A 19,634-nucleotide genomic window follows, 5' to 3' on the forward strand; every position below is an offset into this window, starting at 1 on the left:
CAAAATTAGACAGTTGTAAACCGGCCGCAGAATGATGACACAGTTGATTCATTTATTTAATTCAGTCAGTCACAGTCCTTTAATAATGACCAACACCTGTACTGAAGACATTTGAAGGAGGTCTTACGCTGGAGGAGGCTCGTCGCTGTCAAAAGAGCTCAGGTCTATGCGAGCTGATTTGAGGAGCTTGCGGCGGAGCTCCAGACCAGTGTTCGGTGGTGGAGGCGGCGCGTCCAGATCCTCCAGCGTGGGCTGCCGAGAGCCCAGCAATGTATCATCAGTGAGACAGCTGAACAACAGAGACAGAGAGGAGAGAGAGACAGGAAGGACCATTAAACATCACAGGGCTATTCAAACTGAAATGAAAAGTTGGGAATTTGAGTGCATATCTGACTCTAATAAGGTAGAGGAATGAAAGAAAGTAAGTCGGAACAAATAAATCAGGGTTGAGTGATGACTGTGAATGGTGTAACTAGCTAGGTTTACATCCAACTTTACATTTGAAATCGGATATTGTTTGTGTGTGTGTGTGTGTGTGTGTGTGGGTGCGCTTGTGTGTGTGTGTGCAAACCTGGATACGCTGCTACCCCAGGAGAATTTTGAGCCGACACTCTGGAGTTTTTTGTACCCTCGGGGTGAGTGGGGCAGGGGTGGAGGGGAGGCGGGAGATCCCAGCTCCTCATCCTGGTCCAGCGACGCCTGCGTGTTCTGGCGGGACATCCAGTTCTGGTAGTACTGCCTGATGCTCTCGTGCGTCACCTTCCTCCCCTGTCATCAGCCAAAGCCACACAACACATGGGAGAATGCCTTTTGAATTATGATCCAATTTACATTACTGACCTAATTATGATAACAACTTTGAGACTTAATCGTGATTGTAAGTCTCAAAGATGCCTTTAAATTCCCACTACATGCCTGTTAATATTGTGTTGTTAATTAGGTACCTAGTTTTAGGTATGATCTGTCAAAGTTATGTATTTAAAAAGTGTCAATCCTTAATTCTCAAGTGAATACAATGTGTATGTAGCAATGTCACCCACTGTACCTTATTTTGCTGTTGGCTCAGTAGGGCCCGCTCATGATTCAGGACTCGAGAAATGTCCAGGTTGTCCTTACAGAAAGAGTGGAGTCCTCCTGTGAGGTCATCGATGAGGGACAGGAGGAAGACCCAAACTAATGTCAAGGAGCTGATGATCCGCTGGAATATGTTCTCTAGGGGGAGCAAAAACATTTCTTCTTTATAGTGGGGCTGTGTTCTCACATATATTTTACAAAAGAAGCAGCAGTGCAGACAAAATAATACAACTTCGCAAGTTCGCTACACTTTGCAAACTGCAACAAAACAAATAATAAATGAATGTTTCAGTCAAAGGTAAAAAAAAACTCTAATTGGCAGGCTATGGTAAATCAAAACAAGAAACAGAAAAGTAGCATGTGCATCAGGTGACAGCAACACACACCTGCTTCCTCCTCTTCCTCTTCTTCCTCCTCCAGTTCATCTTCACTTGACTCAACTCTCTCCAGTCCTGAAGTCAGAGGTGAAAAGTGTTGATAACCAGCATATTAAGGTAAGGTAAGGCAAGGTTACTTTATTTATACCCGAGGGTAGATTTGGTTTGCAGTAGAGTGAGTCGGCTGCTTCCACACACACAGACAACAGTTAGGACAACAATAGAGACAGTGACATGACGGGGACAACTGCCTCAAACTGAGAAGCATGGATACAGATATACAAAGGGTATTAGCAATTTTTAAAAATATATTGAAACCAATCTTACTGCTAGCTCAACTCACAGAGTCAGTCTCTGTGCACAGTCTAGTTTGTGATATGTGCAATTCTTTAAAGCATTTATAAGAGAAGAACACAAGATTATCAAGCTTCCACCAATTCTCCTTAGCCTACTCTCATGTAATAGTATGAAACTGAGATTTGATATCAATATATTAAGAAAACTATCAAACGAGAAGACCTGAGACTAAAGTGGAATATTCTAGGCTGAGGGAATAACAGACCTAAACCTTGTTTACATGGATAATATCCTTTGAAATGATTTACCACATACATAAATTCCTATTTATATAATGATTTCAACAAATCATTACACATTGTAAATAATGAACTACTTGAAAATCTTCCAAACCTTTCTGCTTCTGTAGTTCTCTTCGGGCTCGCCGCCTCTCCTCTCTCTTCAGATTGGACTCTTCTTTCTTGTGGCCCTTCAGAGCAGATTTTGCACCAGCCACCCACACCTTATATGCAAGCTGAACACAGATCACACGTGGTCATGATGTAGCAATTTTAGGAAAGACAAGCCGTCTACTTAAAGCAGCTTATTGGGCAACATTACAAAAGAACCACTGCTTGGACAAAACAACTACAGTTGTTTACGTGCTTTTGTTAGAAATTAATCCCTTATGTGAGCTGTCCATTGCAGACTTTTGACAATTATGTAGGCTGGCAATTGACTATACAGTACACACAAAGTGGGAGTGAAAAAGTTGGCAATAAAGTGGCAGTATAGCAGCTGAGCTTGTCTCGACCTGGAAAGCTGACTTTTTCTTAGGAGGTGTGTCCTCCTCTGTCTGGTCCTGTGGCTCCTCCTCCTCTACTTCACTGTCACTCTCAAACAGCTGATAGCCACAGGAATCTCCAACTGCAGCACATACACAGACAGACACACCCACACACACACACACACACACGCGCAGAGTCACACCAACACGAATGAATGCACGCACACACAGAGAAGTTTTAGGATAGTGTTCCAACTGTATTATGTATTCAGTATAATACTAATTTGACTAATTACATGGATTAAGCCTATTAGTCTTAGGGCCCTATCATGACATTCTAAAGTGCATCGTCACTCGTCAAAAGTCTATTCAAATTTAGTAGGATGTCTAGTTCACATTGGGAGGGGTTTCGTTATCAAAAGTGGAGCGCATGGCGCAACAAGGTGTTCCTAGGTTTTTTAATCAGTCATATGGGTGCGTTTGGGGCGTAACATCATTTAAACCAATGAGAATGACATCGGTCATTCCCTTTAACGGCGCAAAGCGTGATATGTCAAATAAATGCATCGGTATTTTGGCATTCAACGGCGCATTTGAAGGAGGCTGCTTGCGAGACCGTATGGAATAGTCATTCTTAAACCATGCTTTACTAAAACCTAGCATAGCCTTCACACATTTGCACTCGTCTATTATTTGAACTCATTGGCAAAGTGAAACTAACTTCACCAAGGAGTCAGTCAACGACAAGACAGTTATATGCAGTTACTTTCACTATTGACTGACAGTGGGTTACCACCGAAAACATAGGCTGGAAAAAGCAACACTTACCCTAATGTTGCTCTAATGACTGAATAAAACAACATTTATCCTGCAGAGGAGTTGCTTATATCTCGTGACAGTGCGTCTTCAGCTGTGCACCATACGTGTCTCTCGCCTCTCCCCTAATCACTTTTAACCATCATTACCAATTTGCAAATGATGGTGAATAACTACTCATCATGAGATGTAATATCTTTATTCTAATTATGTTTCCCATTGTAATCGTGCAATTTGTAATGCTTTGCATGGACGTGCGCTGGTGTGCGTTCATGAATGATAGAAGGATGGTGCGTGCACCTGCCAATATGACTGTTGATATGCGCTCTTAAAATAGCATATGAACAACTCGCCATTGACTTCTGACCAGGTTTAGGTGGTGTATGATAGCGATTTTTAGACAACGCGCCAGGCTTCTCCCTAGGTTGTTAATTGCCACCCCCCTGGGCGCAATGTTTAAAAAATAAACGTGCAAAATACCGAATTAAACTTTGCATGGGTGGAAAACGAGCTTTACCCCATGTGCTGGTGTCCAAAATACAGCCCTTAAACTTCAATGAACATCTTCAAAAAAATCTTTTAGTCTAGGACTACCGGTAAGCTTAATCCAAGTATGGGAAACTGACTGTAAATGCCTCTTTGTAAGTTACATTATGAGGACAGGGACTAGGGAAAATGGTTGGTCTTAGATGTCATCTTTGATCTTTTTGGGGGCATCTGATTGAAGTACTCACCACCAGGTTGAGAAACCCAAGGTCTCGCCCATTTCCCACTATCGTTGTCTTGGAGATTCCCTGGAGATCATATCATCATTGTGATTATTATCTAAGATTATTTATCTTATTAACCAATACAATTTACACAAATATATGAATTCAGATGACAGTCATAATTTTTACTGTCTTCAAAGTTTAATGTGAAAGTGTCATTTGTTTCAATTCAAAGTCTAGTCTCTGTGTTTGTCAAACCTTTGGGTTCTAGGTTTGTTGACATCTCCTTCGGTGGACGACTTTTCTGTTTGGATTTGATTTTCTCCATGCTATGCGATAGTGGAAGCATACCATTACTGATCAACAAACAATACTATGATGACAGCTGTTAGTATAGTAATACAGTGTATATGCAGTCTGACAGAACTGCATTATGGGATGCTACAAGTGGTCTTATTCATGACCCTAACAATGACTCAGTGACCTATCAACACACTGGGATATGTAGTTTATAGTCTCTTACTCTTTCTTTAGGGCCTCCACAGATTTCTTCTCCAACTCCAGTCGGGCTGCCACACGTTTCTTCACTTTTGCTTCAAAAAGCTCAGCACCCCTTAGAAGAAGAGAAAAAGATTGGCAGCCTAAAACAACAATATACAGTATCTGCCATCTCAGAAGTTCTAACATGTCATAACTGCAATTACCTAAAGGTGGGGATCATTAAGATGAGTGTTATAGTTACCTGGAGGCAAGGATTTTAGAAGCTTTGAGGTCAGAAACCACGTAGAGGAAATAGTAACTTTGGAAGATTCTCCTCTGGACCAGAAGGACAGTGAAACATATTGCGTCCCATACAATCCCTGCTTCTCCTTCTGGTAGTTCACACTCATCATCTGGGGCAGCTGAAGACACACACACATGCATACAGCATGATAATGTAACAGGGACAATAAACACATTGTATTTTGTAAGAAAAACATGAGGTGTTCATAGGAAAAAGGAAGTTTCTGTGGTTAATGCAGCTTCAATCTTTATTCCAATAAAAAGCAATAATGGAAACACGTGAGACATGTAGACTGAACCTTCATGAGTGACTTGATGAGACTTGATGTTTCAAAAGTCCCTCCTACACTCAAAATGTTGCTAATACCATGGTCTGGTCACATTTTGGTCTGTATGATAATTAAACTCCACCTTGATTGGGATGGTTCTCAGAGGCCTTCCCCCATACCGATTCTGCAAATGTTAGGGTTTCTCACACCTGAGTTCCTTCCTGGCCCCAAGTGAGGCAATAGCATGGACCTTTGAGTGTTGTATTGATAAGTTCACCATGTGGGACATAAAGTAACATGATGTTCATAGACAGGGTAAACTGTAAAACATGTATTCAATTGGCATTCTTTTTCTATTCTATTCTATGGTTGGCCTTTTTGCCTTTATTGTGATAGGACAGTGAAGAGAGGACAAGGAAGCAAGTGGGAGAGGTATGGGGTAGGATCGGAAGATGACCAAGGCCATTCGAACTCGGGTCCCTGTGGGCACATAGACCCATAGCTACTTAAGCCACAGCACCCTCCTTCACCACACACACACACACACACACACACACACACACACACACATGTATTGTGATTCCTTGTTGTGATGTTGGGGTTGAAAACAGAGAGCAGGATGGCAAAAAAAAGCCCAGGCAAGGCTAACTCACGGAGATCATAGCCTTTAATGGTGCAAAACATGCTAAAGGCCTGGATCAGCCAGCAGCCATTTTTCAGCAGGCTGCCAAGGTACACACAAGAGCCGAGCTGAAAGCACACACACACAGAGAGACAGTCAGGTCAGAGAGAAACAGTTAGGCCTAAGTATGACTTAAGAGCCTAAAGAGTATATAAGAGAGCAAGACGACAACTTGCAGACATACAGACAGCAGGTTCTTGAGGCAGATGACCACGCATGTGTAAGCAATGAGCCAGTCCCACAGGCGAAGCACATAGCAGACCGGCTGCATCAACAGGGAACCTCCAAACAGCATGAAGTAGAAGCAGGCCAGCAGGTAGCCCAAACAGAACACGTTTATCCGTGTTGTCCCCGTGATGAAGATGAGACACAGCACCAGCCAGAAGAAGTAGCTGAACACAAACACTTTCACCATATCCAGGTAAGATCTGTAAAGACAGAGACACAATATTATACAGAATAATTTTATTTAATAAGGTAAATCCCATTGAGATAAAATCTAATTTTCAATAGAGGCCTGATTTTCATGAGGCTGAATTATTCATATTTTGCATTATAGTGGTCCTTGTGGACTGAGGCTGAATTGGACCTGTACAATTTACATTTATTCATTTAGCAGACGCTTTTATCCAAAGCGACACATGTCAGTTACATTACAAGGACCTTTGTCCCCAGAGCAACTCTGCGTTAACTGCAGTGCTCAAGGGCACAACGGTGGAAGCCGGGAATTGAACCCATAACTTTTCATGCTACTGCATGCTAGCCCAGCTCCTTAGCCATTATGCTACCACCGTCCATACCATATGCTAACTGCTAATGCTAGTGCTAGCAAAGAGGCAAAACCCCATGGGTATTAGGCACTAGCACCTGTCACTCACACATCTATTAACGTGTAGGGGAAGTGGTTTACTCTGAACACTGACTCACTTAATGTAGTAATGGCATACACATGTACCTGCAATGGAGGAAGTTGCTGACGGGCGTGTATTGGTTGAGGCTGCAGGAGTCCAGGGTGCGGCTGATCTCCACGTTCTCTCCAGCGAGCAGACGCACGGCAGCCCGGTTCTCCTCCTCAAACACCTGCCACTGCAGAGAGGCCACCAGCAAGAGGAGGTAGTCATCTGGACATGGGAGATAATAAAGAGTGAGGAAGGCACCACACAGGGGGAAGGAGATAGAGATGTAATGATATAAGAGGAAGAAAAATAAAGTGATGTGCACGTCATGAGCATTTTAACATCACAAATGATAAATTCAGGAAATTTCTAAATGTGCCTGGAAAGAGAACCTGTGACCATGTGCTGTAAAACAATGGAGACAGTGGTGTTTCTGTCAGGGTGATATGGAAATGTACACCTACAGAGGATGAAGGCAGGATCAGGTTGCATGGCATAGTCAGGAAGGTAGAGCCACTTGATCAGGTTGGAGGTGAGAGCACCTGCAGATGTCCTCCAAGGGTAGTCTGCCCAGAGGTACGGAGTCGCAGTATCACAGAGAGCACCGGACACATGCCATTTCAGTCTTCAAGTTTAGTTTAACAAGTTATTTACACTATCTTTAATTACACTGCTTTGCTAGGTGAGTTATGAACTGGAGTTATGAACTGGAGTGGTTTCTTAAGCACTTTTGTAAAATGTGGAGAAAGGTAAAGCTGTTGTTGAGATGCTCTCTTACCAAAGCAAAACGCTGGTGGGAATCCCACACACAGAAGATACTGCAGTATCATGAGGCTGGCAGTGAAGCAGCAATATTTAGGCCACACCTCTCCTATAGATTTCCTTCTTCGGTGAGACAGGACCAGTATTAGAGCAAACGAGTGCAGCAGAGCAAAAAAGTCCATTCTTTGGCCGATCACATTCACAGCAACCACAAAACACACCTGAAATAAAAATGCAGCAGAGACTACATAGGGTAAGATGTCATTTCTCGACTATATTGTCAAATAATTATCAGAATTGTAAAATTAAGTCCCAGTGAAGTTGCTTATTTGTGCTTTGTGACGTGATAACTTTCACCTCAAGGCCAAACTTGTAGAAGAAGTAGTTGATAAAGTACTTCAGACAGGGTAGAAGGCCGTGGTCTAGGTGCTGCCGAGTGATACCCTGGAAGATGGTGCCTGCCGGTGGGACTTTTAGGTCGTTAGAGAGACGGTAGTGAAGCTGATGCCGATGGATGGTCACATCAAACACAAGCAAACCCAGCACCAGCAAGTGGTTCTACACACACATACGCACAAACACACACACACACACACAGAATAGAGCAGCCATTCAATGTTTTTTCAGAAGTTATAATAAATATACATATATTTTGTGTGTGTACATGCATGTGTCGTCGGTACCTGAAGACAAGGCAGAATACGATCTCCACACTTGTGTAGAGCCCCACACCATATAGCGGGGTCCACAGGTTCCACGTACAAAATGGATTTGGTCAGCAGCTCTTCCAAGTTAGGGACAGACCAACTGCCATTAACCGATACCAGCCCCTATAACCAAGAAAAACTTTACCAACATGGCTTCCCTAAATTTCTACCTCTACCAAAGGGAAGACATAAAGATGTTTGCAAAGGGATTGAGATCAGGATTAAAGATAACGACTGGGGAGGGGAGGTGAGGTGAAGAGACTCACAGAGGTGCAGTTGGAGGAGTACTCCAGCGGTTTGATGACTTTGAGCTGATACATCATCTTGCACACCACCATCACGCACGCCCACACGGACGACACACTGGAGGCCAGCTGCCGGAGCTGGGGAAAGGGCAGGGCGAGTGTCCAGAACACCAGGAACACAAAGTTCATCAAGGACACCTGCACAGGGGAGAACGGGAGGGGATTTTGTATCCTTTTGCATCCTTGAGTATATGCCGTGCATTCAGAGGGTTTTCAAACCCTTTTAAGTTTTCCATGTTTGTTATGTTTCAGATTGATTAAAAAAGTAAATAGATTAAATACATCTTCTACACACAGACTGCTCCACAGTGACAAAGCAAAAACAGGGCTGGGAGACTAGTCAAGAAGGATGGAAAGATGGATGCCGAAAATATAAAGAAAGATGGATGAAAAATGTAAAGCAATCCTGAGTGAAGACCTGCTCAGGATCTTAGGCAGGGACAAAGGTTTACTTTTCAATGATGACAACGACCTGAAGCATACCACCAAGAAAACAACAGAACCGGCTTCACCGAAAACTCAGTGAAAGTCCAGGGTTTCCCAGCCAGAGTCTAGACCTGAAATCAATAGAGCATCTCCCAAGTGACTTAAAAAAAATGACTGGCTGTATAGTGATGCTCCCTATCCAATTTGGTCGAGTTTGAACGATTCTGCCAAGAAGAAAAAAGAGAAAAAAGAAAGCTGTGCCAAGCTTGTAGGATCATTCCCGAGAAGATTTGGGGCTTTTATAGTCTGTCAGAGGTGCTTTAACCAAGTACTAAGTGAATATGCATGGGATATTTCAATCTTTCATTTTTAATAAATTCACAAAACACTTTAAAACTGTCTTCTTTGTTATTGTAGAGTGTGTAGATTGATGAGAGAAAATCCAAATAATCCAATTGTGTATGTGTGTGTGTGTGTGGGGGGGGGATGCCTATCGTGTATTATACTATATTGTACTGATACAACTTATCTCTACACATGCTGCAAAGTGGCTGAGACAGAGAGAGAGAAAGAGAGAGAGAGAGAAAGAGAGAGAGAGAGAGAGAAAGTAATGGGTGTGTATGTGTGTGTATGTGTGTGTATGTGACTGAGTGAGTGAGTGAGTGAGTGAGTGAGTTAGTAAGAGAGTCTGACCTCCTGCAAGCTAACCCAGATGATCCCAGTGGAGAGGAGTTTAAGGCTGTGCAGTTCCAGCAGCCGCCAGCAGAGGGCCTGTGTCTTACGCAGGAGATAAATCGCCTGCAGGGTGAGCACACTGGCATGATCCACAACCAACAGCCATGTGTTCACAGGCATCTCTAAACACACACACACACACAAACACAAACACACACACACACACACACACACACAATCGTATCAAAACAAGTATACATATTTATAACATTCATACTTCCATACAAATACATGCGCACACAAAACACTCACCTTCTTCTTCATCTGTCTCCTCTTCTATATTCTCTGTAGAGGAGAGCATGTCCTTATCCAGGGTGGCATTACTCCCTCCACTTGTTTGTTCTTTTTTGAGTCTATGAAGCATTTTTTGTGTTACTCGTGATTTAGGCACAAACATACAGACAGCCCAGCTGCCGAGCCACTTCCAGCATGCTAACGACATGAAGGGTAAACAACATACCACACAAACTTTTAAATATGGGTCTTACCGCTGTTGGAGGTTTTCAAGATTTTCCTTGATCCTGAATTTTTGAAAAAATAAAAATAATAAAATATTTAATGTGTAAAATGTATATTATCAAGCATTAGCATATCCTTTTGACAGCCTATAAAATAAGGTAGCCTAACCACCATAGTGTACTGGTTTATTCATGCTTCAAAAAGAAATTCAGCAGCCGGTATGCGATAATGGGAGTCATATAAAAACCATGCCACCCATACGTGTCAGAAATCACCGTCACTTTCTCTCTCAGTTCCTCCTCACTGAGGGAAAGGGGAAAAAAGAATGAGAGGATATGAGAAAACATGGAATCTACACAAGTATACAATCCTTTCAAATCAGTCAATATCAAGTCAAGATTTCCAGCTCAGTCAGTCATGGGACTGATAATTCAGTCATACATGGCTGACATTGATAAGTGAAGACTGTATGTGTGAGGTGTGTCTATGACGGTCATCACCTGGCGGATTTATCCTGGACAGAGATGTTCTCCAGGTCAGTGAGAGCGAGGAAATCAGAGTTGAAGTAGTGCAGCTGCAGGATGCAGGCCAGTAGGAAGACGGCTGGCAGCAGGATGCGTGCAAACAGCTCCACGGTGTCGTACTGCTCCAGACCCAGGTCACGCAGCCTGACCCAAAAACACAGCTCAATCAGAAACATATCCCAACTCAAGCATGCCATTTATTTTTCATCTCACTTGTTTTTACAGCAGCTTTCTTCAGCAATGTCTGTATGACAACATACCATACTCTCAACAGAATTAGATTTTTTGATTTTAAAATGTTTAATTTTGGATTTAGATTTTTCTGCCATTTACTCAGAAATGGCATTTACTGGCATTGTCTCAGAACAGCAAAATCTACTAAATAAAACACATGCATTTTAAGAATATGTTTTGTTAGAGTGTTGTCCAAAACCCTGTGATTCTATGAAACAATGAGACTGAAATGGTCATCAGCATCAGTGCTGAACTCTCACCCCTCTTCTGACATTCCCATGACCTGTCTGAAGAGTCCAGACACGGTCTTAAACTGGTACATGTAGATCAGGATCAGCACGAACATGGAGTAGCCCACCACCACTGCCCAGAAGTATTTCAGTACGCGCCTCCACAAATCGTAGCGCACCTGCACCACCAAGTCAAATTTATTTATAAAGCACATTTAAACACAGCTTTCACTGATCAAAGTGCTGAACAAAAAACCCCAACAAATTATATTAAAAAATAAAATAAGTCAACAAATAAATACAGTATGAGACAATAAACACACACTTAAAAATATGTTATTTCTTTGAGTTTATTCATGATATTAAAGATGACATCAACTCAACATCAACAGTAGGCCTGCAGAGAGTGTGTGTGAGAGGAGAGAGAGATGTTCTAACCTGATAAAGTACCACGCAGAAAAGGAAGAGGCCAATATAGAGGATCTTGTACACGGCCACCTTTCCAGAGAAACTGACCACAAAGAACATTGAGCAGCAGAGGAAGATCCAGTATTTGACCAGCGTTCCTTTCACAAGTCCTCCTAGAATGGACACCAGTCCAGAGGATTGACCCTCATCAGCTGCACACACATCAAGACATAACTTAAATTTGTATTTATGGACACATTTCATCACAGACAATTCTTTAGTTTTCTTTAGCTCCCTTTTGTCTTTAATTCTGCTTACTATATATGTCACTATTTAGTACTGAGTATTGAGTGAGATAGACTTAGTATTTGAGACAATAAAACTGAAATCATACTAATGTGTATTTAAAATTGAACTCACGCTCACAGCACAAGGAACTAAAGTGAAAGTGTTTTTGTAGCACAGCAGGTAAAGCAACTGGTAAAGGAAAGTGCTAGCTCCACCAAGGTCATGAGTTCAACACACATACATTAGCTACTGCATCCACTGCATATCCATGCAGTGAAGTGCTTAAGATAAAAGCACTTGCTGTATGATGACATGGAAAATGATTGTCCTGATAGTTTCCTTTTACACCCCGCCCCCCACCCCACCCCTTTTTTTATCCGGCTGCATTACATCACATTTTACAATGGAAGAGTTCTCACATGTTTCAGTTTTACCATCCACACTTTTATGCTTCAGCTTGCTGTCTTCCTCTTTTTCCCTTAGCTGTTGACGCAGCAGCAACCAGAAGCTGAAGGTATACATCACCTTTGGACACATGTTATGTTATGTGTTGAGTACATAAGGCAATCACACATTCAGGAAATGTAAACTTCAAATTGAAGACATGGGGACAGAGATATCCTGAGAGCTATAAATGTGTGTTTTCCAATGAAAAATATCATAAAGCAAATTTAACAAAGACATCTTCCATATTTGATTCAGGTACACAGATTAGATAAACTCTCACTCTCATATGATCACTGTACTATATAACTTTAATATTTTTTAAGAACAATTTTAACTATTTTATTTCTGTGAGTTGTGGTTACTGACTCACCTTTACACTCAGGTGAACACACGGAGCCTCGTAACCATAGAGATCAAAGTCAATAAGCACTGCTTTGGGCACCCTGGGGAAAAGCTCTTCTCTCTTCAACCTAAAGCCACTGATGAAGCTGGCCACAAGAAGCGTGGTGCCATAGACAGCCAGGAAAGGTGCACTGAGCATGGCGTAGTAGCGGCGGTCCCTCATCATCCAGATCACACAGGACCATACCAGCAGGGCAAACCCCAGCCAGGAGGTGTAGGTGATGCTCCATACCTAAACACAACCAGAGACATGATGCTTATCACAACAGTGTGCTCATCCAGAACAATCTCTCTCTCTCTCTCTCTCTCACACACACACACTCTCACATACAGTATACACACAAACGTACGCACACGCGCACACACACACGTCTCACAGTGTTCAGTTTACCATCATGATGATGAGGGCGCTGACATAACTCTGTTTCATGATGAAGATCCCAAAGAGAGCAAGTCCACTGGGTGAAGCAGCTGGAGCTGTTGCCTCGGAGACACTGAATAAGTCGTCATCATTCTCTTCATCAGTCCCCTCTGTTCCCTCCGTCTTGACCTCCTCTGACCCTTAACAGAACATCATGCCAAAACCTTTTTGTTTGTTTTCCCTGGTTTTATTTCCCTCCACCCATGTACAGCACCAGTAACAGTTACTACGTACAAATTGTTTCTAAATGTTGGTGTATCTCTAGGACTACGTGTGGCATGAATACTCTAATGACATGTCAGCAAAAATCTGAACACTTTACGAGGTTTTCTCTTAAACATTTTACAATGTAAGAAACACACACTTCTATACAGATTCAAATGTAAAAACTCTCTATATAGATAGATATATCTATATAGATACCACAGACCTACTCTGTATATTATCACCTAGATGGGTAATTTGTGAACAACATATGGGATGGGTACCATAGCTTGGATATTCTTGCAGTCGATACACAGGAAGTACAAAGCACTCTGGGTACATGGTGTCTGAGACCGGAGAGTCCTGTGAAGGGATGCTGTTCTTCTCCCAGCTGTTGAGCATCACCATATTAACTACCTGTACAGGTATGGTCAGGTGTTTATGTTTTTTTATTTTTTTTAAGTCATCACACTTATCTGTTCTTACATGTTTTCAAATCGTTAAGTAACAACAAGCTTATTTTACCTCTGGTTTGATAGGCGATGGTAACACAGCCTCTGAGAAACTAGGAGGAACCTCACACATAGCAGACTGGTCAGCTTCTTCAGCGTCCTGCCAAAAAAACAACATATAGAATAAATACTCACATGCCTGCTCAGACAGCAGCATATACATGCTCATATTCGTATCACCAAAGTGAGAGATAGAAAACTAAACTAATCCAACATAATTGATAAAATATGTATTGAAATGTTTGTTTGTTGTCCTGAAACCAATGCATACCATATAATTGTTGGGATTAAAGCATAACCCTATTAACTAATCAGTACAAGTAATTTTGTGCTATTTACACCATTTGCCTCTGAGATTCTTGACCATGGGACATTCAGTTGCATCAACAAGATATCAATTTAGCAGGATACGGTCCTAACCTGATATTTTGTTGAAGCTAAGTGGTCTGATCTATGAAATTTAATGTAAAAATGGTCAATAAATATGATACACGAGGGAAATTGAAAACATCCATTGCACAAAGGCATTGCTTTATGTATTGCCAGTTTTTAACCGCATTAGGATTTGTCATAGCCTGTGACTGAAAACGTAATGCTGGTTCAAATGAGGTGGAAAAACAGTATCTACAAAGTATTTCTGACCACTTTTGTAGATCTGAGCCTGACACAGCAAATGAAAATTAGGTATAATACATGCCGTTACTGAAACAAAACAACACAAAGCAAAAGGCTAGCTAAGTCATATACATGTCTGAATGTATACATACTGTACATTTTAGGTGTACATTTATAGATGATGAAGAAGAAGGAAGAAGAACTTGTATTAGCTTGTATTAGGTGTTAGCTATACTACCACCTGACCACTTGTTATTGAGGTTTGTTTACATACTGGATGATTACCTCTGCATCAATGTGGACCCACTTGTGCAGCAGGGCCACGAGGGTGTAGTAGAGCATCAGGAGGACCAGAGCGTTGATGACTACTGGCCATGAGAAATCCGGCTGCAGCAGGAGGCTGTGTGGGTCTGATCCATTGGTCCGAATGAACGCCGTCATGCCAAACAGTCTGGGACCCCCAAAGGAACACAGAAAAGATGCTGACACTTGGATGGTCTTCGCAGGTATATACCAGGATACATAAAAAATTCAACATGGCTAAGCAGCTTCAACATGGCTATAATTATGTTAATGTTTATATTATTTACAGTCATCTAAACCAATTAAAAAAGTGTGACGAGGTTCAAATGGCTTTGTTATGTACTGTGATAAAACATGTACCATATGCAGTTAAGAACTGTAATGACTCCATGCTGTACAGTAACTGGCAGAGTTCGACATTATCAGTTACCCAGTTGCCCTTGGCTACAAAATTGTTACAAATGGCAACCAGTTAGTCACCCTTCATTGCCCCTGTGACAACCACATTTGGCCTGTACTTATGCCTGTATGCCAAGCTGGCAACCACTTTTGAAAGTTAACATTGAGCCCTGGTACCTGGCATAGGTGTCCTGAGGAGCCACCCACTCTTGGGGCAAAGGCAACTGGTAAAGGTAGAGGCTCATGATGTGGCCAGCGCTGAATATGGTCATCATCACACAGAGGCTACTGAACACCAGCAGGGAGAGTGGGCGGCCGTACACCCACAGCCACACCAGGGTCAGAAACGTCCCAAAATATACCGTGGATGTCAGAGAGGGCAGTGCAATACCTGCGACATCGAAAATGAAAAGGGTCATCATCATAGGAGTTCACTGTTAGCAGGCAATGGACTACGAGTGCGAGACAGCTTGAACTGTGAGTGTGAGCATGTATTTGTGATAGTGTTCTATCTAGACAGTTAGCAGACAGCTAAACAAACAACTTTAACTAGTACGGTACATACTAAACATGCAGCACATCCACTAGTAATTTGTGCCTTATCAAAACAGTGCATTTTACAAATTACATCTTGGCATTTTATGTACCTTGTATCCATGTCCAACTTGTGTTTGTGTCTTTCCTATATGCTTGTTCTCTCATTGTCCCTACCTGAATGTACTGTGATACTGTCATACTGTCAGTGAATCCAACCATGGATGTGATTGCATGCCTTATTCCTAATTGGATAGACGCTTTTCTAAATTAAATGTATTATTATCATTATTATTATTATTATTATTATAAGAGATACAAAAAGAAAAACAAAATTCTTAATCACAGATTCAAGATCAGTGAGATTGTCCTTTTGGTTCCTGATTTTGGCCATTTTGGCCAAGGAAATGACACAAAACATGCAAGGAAGGATTACCAATGTTATATATACAATTGAGCCATTTAGAGAGCTGGAAAGTCCCCCAAAAAAGGTGTAGAGATATGCTATATATATATATATATATATATATATATATATATATATATATATATATATATATATATATATATATATATAGACACACACACACACACATATATATATATATATATATAGACACACACACACACACATATATATATATATATATAGACACACACACACACACACACACATATATATATATATATATATGCCTAAATAGGAGACTCCTAGCAGTGAACATTCCAAATACAGCTTAGTGTTTTCCTACTGAGTCCGATGCTTCGGGAGACCCCACAGTACCTGCCATTGCCAGCTGGATTGTCACCACCACCTTTCCTGCCGTGTTCATGACCGTGGACAGCAGCAACCTCAGCCCGGCGGCAAAGACCATCAGTTTCTGCACGAACGCAGGGGGGGCGGACGCTACCTGGTCTCTGCTCTCGTCCGAGCTGTCCCACGTGGAGCCCACCTCACTCTCATCCTCCTCCGTCTCAGATTCAGTGGACTCCACGTCCGTCTGGGCCAAACAGCAACAAAGCAAGGTCAGTCTCTCGGTTAGCCTTGCAATTTGCCATTTTTTCATGCTTAATCATGAACATTTGTAGTTTGAAAATGAACATGACTATTTCAACATGGCTTGGTACTTCACTTCATGGACATACATGACAATTTAATCTCATTTGTTTCCAGGAGCTTTGCCTTTCATTATTGCAATGGCTTGGCATTCACATGCGTATATGTGGTATGAGGTCGTCTTAGATACCACCTCAGGGTCAGAGGGCATGATGCAGTTTTCATGGACACTCAGAACCACTGGCTGCCGCAGAACCCGTCTACACATGCGCCAGATGAATAGTCCAGACACCAAGAGGCCAAAGTCTGGCGCTAACAGCCGCACAATATTTCCAGGATCAACATCACTGAACCTGTTCCAGTAAATAACATAGCCATTTACTGTATCAGAAAACATTACCTAAAGCACAGAGTCGATAATGGTTTAATGGATATATAGAGGCATGAGGTTATAACCACAAACTAATAAATAATAATTTCAACACTGTTTATACCTCACAATGCCAAGATGATAGAGGACGGTCTCCCAAATACCGCTTACTGTGGAAGAGATAAAATGGAGGGAAATACATCATTAACTATGGCTCAGTAGTTCTGTCTCATCAGCAAATGAGTTCAACCAGTATTTCCCCCCTCATCAAATATTCATCCCACAGAAGGAGTTGGAGCACTGCACTAAACAGCAAACAAAAACGATTAACTTCCTTTGGGGTGTGGTGGTCCACAGGAAGGAGTTTTGTTCATTCCTTATAAGTACGTTTCAGTTCATAAGAACGAAGCTTGGTTATTTGTATGGATGAAACAAAGTGACAGGCATGGATGCATGTGGCTTTACAGGTTCAGACTTTAGTGGTCAGTTTTTGGCGTATGGATCCCGAGCAAACGTCCGTCCTTACTGTCTTTCGGTATATAGGAGAAGGGGATCTGCATTCCACACTGGAGACACAGGAATGTCACACTGGTGTAGCAGAGCAGCATCAGGAACCTGCCTGTCTTTCCTTCAGACACACAGACAGACAGAAGAGAAACAAATGAAAAAGTTTGGTTCCAAAACACTATATCTTCCATTTCAATGAAATTTCATATCATTTTTTTTTTACATTTTGTTTTCCAGGTAATTTTAGTGCAACTGTAATTGGGTTATTGCTATTTGATTTATCTTTACTTAATCAAAATGGCAAAACTGCAATTGTAATGATATTACCTGTTTACAATTAAATAACTTTATTAATCGATTTATTAAATTATTTATTAATGTTTTTAAAAATGGAGATTTGGAAGCAAACTCTTAAATATTACAACAGAAACAGTTAGGTACGCATTCTCCTCCAGTGCCTGCTCTCGGCCATAAACTGACCACCAGTGCCGCCGCTGTTAATTGAGCTGTTAAGTTTAATGGATGTTTTTTTTTGCAGTGCGGTAATAACTGTAAAGTGATGATGTAGGGTAGGATGGCAAAGATGTATCACTATGGGACAGAACTGATACTTTGGAGTGTGTCTGAGCTCTAACACTGCTGACTGGACTCACCACTCAAAGGGCAGAATATTTATAAAATAATGGGAACTTTTGATTTTATCTTTATTTCAGTCTTATCCCACAAAACGCAGAGGAATCTACTGAGAAAAGAAATCCAATGCTGCAAGAGTTCGGCTGCATGGTGTTATATTTTCAAGCTTTTGGTTGGGGAAAAACAGTCAATATAAAATTGAATTTAGACGTACAGGTCGATTCATTTACACTTGACTAATGTCTGTTTCTCCCTCTTTTTCCCAGGTGATGAGGGAAAATGTGTGAGTGTAAAAAATTAACTCAATGAAGTGGCATGAAGCGCGCAGGACAGCGGAAGTAGCCGTGTTTGCTTTCTGTTTGTTTAGCAGAAAAAACAATTGGAGTCATGCGCAGCATTAGCTGAGGCAGCTAATGTGTTTCCGATAACCCTGGATTTTTACTAAAAGCTTTATGTCATCTCTCTGCCCATCCCTTGTGAACAGCAAACGGCCAAGGGCATCCCGATTAAACCTCTTTAATCAGCTCTTCACCCCTCTCACACCAGAGATGAGCTCAGTAGGGGCACATGGGAGAGGGAGAGAAATGGGGGAGCTGGAGATGGGTGGTAGAGTAGGAGGGAGGGAGAGAGAGAGAGAGAGAGAGAGAGAGAGAGAGAGAGAGAGAGAGAGAGAGAGAGAGAGAGAGAGAAGGCAGAGATATAAACATGTGGATCCATATAGCTTTCTGGGAAGCAACAATCAGTCCGGAGTACAGACAACGCTGACACCACCACTCTTAATTCCTCACTATAATTACTCTGTTGTGCATAATAGATGAGACCATACAGGCCCATCACTTTACACAGCTTTCAATGGGAGAGGCATAGTGACTTCTTTCATTTAATGGCATGTATTGATTGGGACGCAGTTCAGGGCAGAGTTGAGATAGCTAAACATTAAATATACTCTTATTCATTTAGATAGAAATAGAGACATGGGGCCTAATAAAAAGTAATTTCTAATTACTTTTGTGTCTGTAAACAGTTGCTTGTCTGTATTCTTCAGGATTTCTCTTCAGACAAAACTGTACACGTTTTTTACTTGCATCAACAAAAGTTGAAAGTTATCCCTCTTAAAAGCTTTGGTTTACAGAAACATAGGGATTAATGAGGTGACGTGAATAAACAAACTTCAGTATTCATAAGCTCACAAACAAACAACGCAACAAACCTGTACAAAACTGGAGCTATAACCTTAACTTCTGGACAAGATATCTGGCATGGGTGAATACACAAGTACGAGCATTTGTAAATTCTCTGAATTCAGTCAATGCCAGTTCTGAGAAATGATGTAGCCCATGAACGATAAACGCAAGTAGGCTCACGGGTGGTTCCCTCAACATAACTACACAACAGTATGTATAATGTCACTTTACTGCATGAGATATAGAATGTCTACATTGATACAGAAGGTCTTATGCACCACATGGAATAGCTAAATAA

At 41.6% G+C, this 19,634-nt stretch overlaps 1 protein-coding gene across 1 annotated transcript in view; it reads right to left on the reverse strand.

Annotated features, from left to right (window-relative positions):
* Positions 1-19,634, reverse strand: part of si:dkey-11f4.7 (piezo-type mechanosensitive ion channel component 2) — a 36,501-nt gene that overhangs the window by 10,011 nt on the left and 6,856 nt on the right. Inside the window, exons 4-39 of the mRNA XM_042085874.1 lie at positions 17,539-17,640; positions 17,137-17,182; positions 16,836-16,995; positions 16,370-16,586; positions 15,229-15,442; positions 14,635-14,800; positions 13,748-13,834; positions 13,507-13,639; positions 12,989-13,158; positions 12,566-12,829; positions 12,168-12,273; positions 11,491-11,672; positions 11,083-11,231; positions 10,565-10,732; positions 10,326-10,367; positions 10,094-10,126; positions 9,858-9,958; positions 9,564-9,727; positions 8,406-8,582; positions 8,116-8,262; positions 7,790-7,990; positions 7,449-7,653; positions 7,135-7,236; positions 6,730-6,895; positions 5,959-6,202; positions 5,746-5,842; positions 4,783-4,942; positions 4,564-4,653; positions 4,299-4,369; positions 4,065-4,124; positions 2,542-2,654; positions 2,142-2,262; positions 1,461-1,526; positions 1,046-1,212; positions 572-768; positions 128-289 (exon numbers count right to left, since the gene is read on the reverse strand). Of these exons, the coding sequence (XP_041941808.1) occupies positions 128-289; positions 572-768; positions 1,046-1,212; positions 1,461-1,526; positions 2,142-2,262; positions 2,542-2,654; positions 4,065-4,124; positions 4,299-4,369; positions 4,564-4,653; positions 4,783-4,942; positions 5,746-5,842; positions 5,959-6,202; positions 6,730-6,895; positions 7,135-7,236; positions 7,449-7,653; positions 7,790-7,990; positions 8,116-8,262; positions 8,406-8,582; positions 9,564-9,727; positions 9,858-9,958; positions 10,094-10,126; positions 10,326-10,367; positions 10,565-10,732; positions 11,083-11,231; positions 11,491-11,672; positions 12,168-12,273; positions 12,566-12,829; positions 12,989-13,158; positions 13,507-13,639; positions 13,748-13,834; positions 14,635-14,800; positions 15,229-15,442; positions 16,370-16,586; positions 16,836-16,995; positions 17,137-17,182; positions 17,539-17,640 (5,050 nt within the window). The remainder of the gene's footprint in view (positions 1-127; positions 290-571; positions 769-1,045; positions 1,213-1,460; positions 1,527-2,141; positions 2,263-2,541; positions 2,655-4,064; positions 4,125-4,298; positions 4,370-4,563; positions 4,654-4,782; positions 4,943-5,745; positions 5,843-5,958; positions 6,203-6,729; positions 6,896-7,134; positions 7,237-7,448; positions 7,654-7,789; positions 7,991-8,115; positions 8,263-8,405; positions 8,583-9,563; positions 9,728-9,857; positions 9,959-10,093; positions 10,127-10,325; positions 10,368-10,564; positions 10,733-11,082; positions 11,232-11,490; positions 11,673-12,167; positions 12,274-12,565; positions 12,830-12,988; positions 13,159-13,506; positions 13,640-13,747; positions 13,835-14,634; positions 14,801-15,228; positions 15,443-16,369; positions 16,587-16,835; positions 16,996-17,136; positions 17,183-17,538; positions 17,641-19,634) is intronic.

Source organism: Alosa sapidissima, chromosome 3, assembly GCF_018492685.1.
Source record: "Alosa sapidissima isolate fAloSap1 chromosome 3, fAloSap1.pri, whole genome shotgun sequence".
Lineage (NCBI taxonomy): Eukaryota > Metazoa > Chordata > Actinopteri > Clupeiformes > Clupeidae > Alosa > Alosa sapidissima.